The sequence below is a fragment of the Salvelinus namaycush genome, chromosome 15 (assembly GCF_016432855.1).
Source record: "Salvelinus namaycush isolate Seneca chromosome 15, SaNama_1.0, whole genome shotgun sequence".
NCBI classification, from domain to species: domain Eukaryota; kingdom Metazoa; phylum Chordata; class Actinopteri; order Salmoniformes; family Salmonidae; genus Salvelinus; species Salvelinus namaycush.
Window position 1 is genome coordinate 4,846,821 of NC_052321.1, and position 6,853 is coordinate 4,853,673.

Genomic DNA, 6,853 nt, shown 5'->3' on the forward strand with positions numbered 1-6,853 from the left:
TCGTTATCCCGCTCGCGCTCTCTCTCTCTCTCGTTATCCCGCTCGCGCTCTCTCTCTCTCTCGCTCTCTCTCGTTATCCTTCTCGCTCTCTCTCTCGTTCTCGCTCTCTCTCTCGTTATCCTTCTCGCTCTCTCTCTCTCTCTCTCTCTCGTTATCCTTCTCGCTCTCTCTCTCTCTCTCTCTCTCTCTCTCTCGTTATCCTTCTCGCTCTCTCTCTCGCTCTCTCTCTCTCTCTCTCTCTCGTTATCCTTCTCGCTCTCTCTCTCTCTCTCTCTCGTTATCCTTCTCGCTCTCTCTCTCGTTATCCTTCTCGCTCTCTCTCTCTCTCTCTCTCTCTCTCTCTCGTTATCCTTCTCGCTCTCTCTCTCGCTCTCTCTCTCTCTCTCTCTCGTTATCCTTCTCGCTCTCTCTCTCTCTCTCTCTCGTTATCCTTCTCGCTCTCTCTCTCTCGCTCTCTCTCTCTCTCGTTATCCTTCTCGCTCTCTCTCTCTCTCTCTCTCTCTCTCGTTATCCTTCTCGCTCTCTCTCTCTCTCTCTCGTTATCCTTCTCGCTCTCTCTCTCTCTCTCTCTCTCTCTCTCTCTCGTTATCCTTCTCGCTCTCTCTCTCTCTCTCTCTCGTTATCCTTCTCGCTCTCTCTCTCTCTCTCTCTCTCGTTATCCTTCTCGCTCTCTCTCTCTCTCTCTCTCGTTATCCTTCTCGCTCTCTCTCTCTCTCTCTCTCTCTCGTTATCCTTCTCGCTCTCTCTCTCTCTCTCTCTCTCTCTCGTGTTATCCTTCTCGCTCTCTCTCTCTCTCTCTCTCTCTCTCGTGTTATCCTTCTCGCTCTCTCTCTCTCGTGTTATCCTTCTCGCTCTCTCTCTCTCGTGTTATCCTTCTCGCTCTCTCTCTCTCTCGTGTTATCCTTCTCGCTCTCTCTCTCTCTCTCGTGTTATCCTTCTCGCTCTCTCTCTCTCTCTCGTGTTATCCTTCTCGCGCGCTCTCTCTCGTTATCCTGCGCGCGCGCTCTCTCTCGTTATCCTGCGCGCGCGCTCTCTCTCGTTATCCTGCGCGCGCGCTCTCTCTCGTTATCCTGCGCGCGCGCTCTCTCTCGTTATCCTGCGCGCGCGCTCTCTCTCGTTATCCTGCGCGCGCGCTCTCTCTCGTTATCCTGCGCGCGCGCTCTCTCTCGTTATCCTGCGCGCGCGCTCTCTCTCGTTATCCTGCGCGCGCGCTCTCTCTCGTTATCCTGCGCGCGCGCTCTCTCTCGTTATCCTGCGCGCGCGCTCTCTCTCGTTATCCTGCGCGCGCGCTCTCTCTCGTTATCCTGCGCGCGCGCTCTCTCTCGTTATCCTGCGCGCGCGCTCTCTCTCGTTATCCTGCGCGCGCGCTCTCTCTCGTTATCCTGCGCGCGCGCTCTCTCTCGTTATCCTGCGCGCGCGCTCTCTCTCGTTATCCTGCGCGCGCGCTCTCTCTCGTTATCCTGCGCGCGCGCTCTCTCTCGTTATCCTGCGCGCGCGCTCTCTCTCGTTATCCTGCGCGCGCGCTCTCTCTCGTTATCCTGCGCGCGCGCTCTCTCTCTCGTTATCCTACACATCCTCCAAGAGCAACTTCTGCCAACCAACAGGAACAGTTTGGTGACGAACAATGCCTTTTCCAGCATGATGGAGCACCTTGCCATAAGGCAAAAGTGATAACTAAGTGGCTCTGGGAACAAAACATCGATATTTTGGGTCCATGGCCAGGAAACTCCCAGACCTTAATCCCATTGAGAACTTGTGGTCAATCCTCAAGAGGCGTGTGGACAAACAAAAACCCCACAAATTCTGACAAACTCCAAGCATTGATTATGCAAGAATGGGCTGCCGTCAGTCAGGATGTGGCCCAGAAGTTAATTGACAGCATGCCAGGGCGGATTGCAGAGGTCTTGAAAAAGAAGGGTCAACACTGCAAACATTGGCCTGACATGAGCTGCACATTTGTGGCCTGCTGGAGGTCATTTTGCAGGGCTCTGGTGGTGCTCCTCCTTGCACAAAGGCGGAGGTAGCGGTCCTGCTGCTGGGTTGTTGCCCTCCTACGGCCTCCTCCACGTCTCCTGATGTACTGGCCTGTCTCCTGGTAGCGCCTCCAAGCTCTGGACACTATGCTGACAGACACAGCAAACCTTCTTGCCACAGCTCGCATTGATGTGCCATCCTGGATGAACTGCACTACCTGAGCCACTTGTGTGGGTTGTAGACTCCGTCTCATGCTACCACTAGAGTGAAAGCACCGCCAGCATTCAAAAGTGACCAAAACATCAGCCAGGAAGCATAGGAACTGAGAAGTGGTCTGTGGTCACCACCTGCAGAACCACTCCTTTATTGGGGGTGTCTTGCTAATTGCCTATAATTTCCACCTTTTGTCTATTCCATTTGCACAACAGCATGTGAAATTTATTGTCAATCGGTGTTGCTTCCTAAGTGGACAGTTTGATTTCACAGAAGTGTGATTGACTTGGAGTTACATTGTGTTGTTTAAGTGTTCCCTTTATTTTTTTGAGCAGTGTACTTCAGTATTCCATAGTAACATCTGACAAAAATATCTAAAGACACTGAAGCAGCAAACTTTGTGGAAGTTAATATTTGTGTCAGTCTCAAAACTTTAGGCCACGTCTGTACATAGTCAAAGCTTTCCTTCATTTTGTCTCCGTCACAGTGGTCAGGTATTCTGCCACTGTACTCTCTGTTTAGGGCCAAATAACATTCTAGTTTGCTCTGTTTTTATGGTTGATCATTTCCAGTGTGTCAAAATAGTTATTTTTTTGCTTCATCATTTGGTTTGGTCTAAATGTGTTTCTGTCCTGAGGGTCTGTTTGTGTTTGTGAACAGAGCCCCAGAACCAGCTGGCTGAGGGGACTTTTCTCTACATTCATCTCTGTAGGTCAGGGCTTTGTGGTGGAATGTGTGAGCATTCCTTTTAGGTGGATGTAGAATTGAACAGCTCTTCTCTGGATGTTGATAACTACAGGCCTAATTCTGCTCTGCTTGGTGTTTTGTGTTGTACACAAAGTATATTTTTGCTAAATTCTGCATGCAGATTCTTAGTTAGGTGTTTGTACCATTTGGTGAATTATTGGTTGATGAGTGGACCCCAGACCTCACAACCATCGAGGGCAATGTGTCCTAGAACTGATTGTAATATTTCTTGCCAGACCCCCTCTGTCATATCCTCTGTCTCTGCGCTCTCTCTCTGTCTGTCTCGGCGCTCTCTCTCTGTCTGTCTCGGCGCTCTCTCTCTGTCTGTCTCGGCGCTCTCTCTCTCTGTCTCTGCGCTCTCTCTCTCTCTGTCTCGGCGCTCTCTCTCTGTCTGTCTCGGCGCTCTCTCTCTGTCTGTCTCGGCGCTCTCTCTCTGTCTGTCTCGGCGCTCTCTCTCTGTCTGTCTCGGCGCTCTCTCTCTGTCTGTCTCGGCGCTCTCTCTCTGTCTCGGCGCTCTCTCTCTGTCTCGGCGCTCTCTCTCTGTCTCGGCGCTCTCTCTCTCTCTGTCTCTGCGCTCTCTCTCTCTCTCTGTCTCGGCGCTCTCTCTCTGTCTGTCTCGGCGCTCTCTCTCTGTCTGTCTCGGCGCTCTCTCTCTGTCTGTCTCGGCGCTCTCTCTCTGTCTGTCTCGGCGCTCTCTCTCTGTCTGTCTCGGCGCTCTCTCTCTGTCTGTCTCGGCGCTCTCTCTCTGTCTGTCTCGGCGCTCTCTCTCTCTGTCTCTGCGCTCTCTCTCTCTCTGTCTCTGTCTCTGCGCTCTCTCTCTCTCTCTGCGCTCTCTCTCTCTCTCTCTCTCTGTCTCTGCGCTCTCTCTCTCTCTGCGCTCTCTCTCTCTCTGTCTCTGCGCTCTCTCTCTCTCTCTGCGCTCTCTCTCTTTCTGTCTCTGCGCTCTCTCTCTCGGTCTGTCTCTGCGCTCTCTCTCTCGGTCTGTCTCTGCGTGCTCTCTCTGTGTCTGTCTCTGCGTGCTCTCTCTCTCTCTGTGTCTGTGTCTGTCTCTGCGTGCTCTCTCTCTCTCTGCGCTCTCTCTCTCTCTCTGTCTCTGCGTGCTCTCTCTCTCTCTGTCTGTCTCTGCGTGCTCTCTCTCTCTCTGTCTGTCTCTGCGTGCTCTCTCTCTCTCTCTCTCTCTCTCTCTGTCTGTCTCTGCGTGCTCTCTCTCTCTCTGTCTGTCTCTGCGTGCTCTCTCTCTCTCTGTCTGTCTCTGCGTGCTCTCTCTCTCTCTGTCTCTGCGCTCTCTCTCTCTCTCTGTCTGTCTCTGCGCTCTCTCTCTCTCTGTCTGTCTCTGCGCTCTCTCTCTCTCTGTCTGTCTCTGCGCTCTCTCTCTCTCTGTCTGTCTCTGCGCTCTCTCTCTGTCTGTCTCTGTGCGCTCTCTCTCTGTCTCTCTGTGCTCTCTCTCTCTGTCTCTCTGTGCTCTCTCTCTCTGTCTGTCTCTGTGCTCTCTCTCTCTGTCTGTCTCTGTGCTCTCTCTCTCTGTCTGTCTCTGCGCTGGTATTGCCCTCTTGTGGTGACACTCGCTGTTGTATTTCTGTTTCAGAATCCTATAAGAGAAGTCCAAGTAGCAGAAGGACAGTCCAAAATGATTACGGTATTTATTATTATTATTATTATTAGGATCCATGTTGTCTGACACATAACGAAAAATACATTAGACAAAAATACAATTTACATTTAAAGACTTTACAAATAGACAGTTATAATACCTGAAAGGTAACATTTAATGTGTGGGTCTGAAACCGTTGAATCGTATCTGCAACATTCACTCAGTACAGGTTGATTTGAGAATGTTGCATGTAATGACTTGATGTGCGTTCAACAAGGCCTGCTGTTCCCCGGTGTTATTCACTGAATAAACCTGTGATCATTGGACTGTTCCCTAGGTGGGGTCGAGACGTGGGACGCGGGGCCTGTAGTCGTCACGGCGGTACACCCGTTCACAGGGCAACAGCCTGGCGACCTGAGCTTCAACCCTGGCGATCGCATCACTGTGGTTACCAAGACAGAGTCACAGTATGACTGGTGGGAGGGAACGCTTAACGGACGGACCGGAATCTTCCCCGCTAACTTCGTCTCCTACCCCTGAACACACACACACACACACACACACACACACACACACACACACACACACACACACACACACACACACACACACACACACACACAGGTCTGTCACACACATGGACACTTATATTGCTGGGAGTAATGTTTTCAACACACTACATGGACACATGATGACACTGAGGAAATGCACCCACAGTCACTAACACACTAACACTCTAACACACTCCACAATGTATGGGTAGCCACGCTGTCTTCCTATTGGACTGTTCCTACCTGAACTTTACTCTGGCTCGCTATAGTCCAGTTCACTAAGTTCAGCCTGCTTTTGAAGCCAAAACGGGGAGGGACCTACCTGAATTTGTCCAATAGAAACTCTTGTTTTCGTTGCACAATGTTTTGCCACAGTGTTTTGACTAATGAATACACCCCAGATGTTACCAGCCAGCTCTGTTGACTTCTAGAGACCCGAACCATGCTGGAAAGGGTGATGTAGAAAGACAATATCCGTGCCAGTGCAGTGCAGTTTGGGTCGGCGAGATTGTGTGAATAAAGGTACCAGTTTTAAAGCATTGAACAGAAGAAAGCTAAAGTAAGGTGATGTTATCTTCGACGCTGTACACTGTTTATATATTCTCACTCATTATTTTATATACTGTACGTCAAGTCACAAATTGGCTGGCTTGACAAGGGTGTTTGACATGTTACAATGAAGTCAATAGATTATTTTATTTTTTGGTTTGTATAAAATGCATTATAGATTATTGGGGAAATCTGTAACTGCTTGTTATTTTATGTTCTGAACTAAAGTTTCTGGGATTATGTGCAGTATTCTCTCCGTACTGCCATTTGTATATGATGCTGGATCAAAGTATTTAATATAAAATAATCTTGTTTTATCTTAACATGTGTATGTAATGATGATTTGTACGGATTTCTCTCTGTGTGAATATGTATTAAAGAACCGTGTTGAAGACTGTCTGTTAAAGGTGTAGTTGTCTTCTGGCCATAAGAGGGCGCTGTACTCCAGTCTCTACTGCCAATCAGGTTGCGGTCCCAGTTTCTACCTTCGCCTAATATGCCCCTGTCATGCATTTTAAAAGCATTGGATTGGTGCAAGCATGGCTGGTCTGGCTGTAATATCAGTCATTTATTTTTTTTTTAAGTCAAATTTCCCCATGTCCACATGCCAACACACCACTCACAAACACGGTTGTCGTGTGTGTGGTGAATGATTGTCCAGGGTGAGTAAAGTTCTACCTTGGTATAGTAGATTATTGCCCTAGAAAAAGACACATGCGTTCTTATGAAATTTGAAAATTCCATCTTTTAATTTAATGTTAGGTAGCAAAGAACAGAAAATCTGTACAGGATAACATTCCTCGGCCTGTCATGGGCCTATAACAAAACAACCGCAGAGACTGAGGCACAATCTGTCATATCAAGTCTGGCCCTGACACCGGACAGGACAACATTCCTACACACGACCACAGACGTCTGCGTTCAATAACAACCACGGCAACAAGACCCTTTACGATAAGAAGGCCTCCCGTTCCCGTCAACTCTACTTCCCTGGCACCTTAGTGACATTTCTACACTGTGTTTCATGTTAACCCAGTAGGAATGGCAGTAAGCTGCAAGGGAAGTTAACAGTGTAGAAATGGCAGTAAGGTGGGGGGAGAGGAAAGGTAAGGGACGATAATAATTGTAAAAGAATAACACACAGACACACAGAACCTCCCTGAACAGCTGTGTGTACAAGGATCCGTTTGTCACGTTTCCTCGTGTCACAAACACGCACAGGCCTCGT

At 49.2% G+C, this 6,853-nt stretch overlaps 2 protein-coding genes across 4 annotated transcripts in view; one reads left to right on the forward strand and one right to left on the reverse strand.

Annotated features, from left to right (window-relative positions):
* sh3yl1 (SH3 and SYLF domain containing 1) overlaps window positions 1-6,017 on the forward strand; it is a 52,808-nt gene extending 46,791 nt beyond the window's left edge. For all 3 annotated transcript variants that reach the window (XM_039009232.1, XM_039009233.1, XM_039009234.1), the window contains 2 exons: window positions 4,520-4,570; window positions 4,863-6,017. In XM_039009232.1, the coding sequence (XP_038865160.1) occupies window positions 4,520-4,570; window positions 4,863-5,065 (254 nt within the window). In that variant the 3' untranslated portion in view covers window positions 5,066-6,017. The remainder of the gene's footprint in view (window positions 1-4,519; window positions 4,571-4,862) is intronic.
* The window catches only part of LOC120059732 (E3 ubiquitin-protein ligase TRIM9-like), a 1,105,060-nt gene that overhangs the window by 847,344 nt on the left and 250,863 nt on the right, over window positions 1-6,853 (reverse strand). The gene's annotated exons all lie outside the window — the stretch shown is intronic.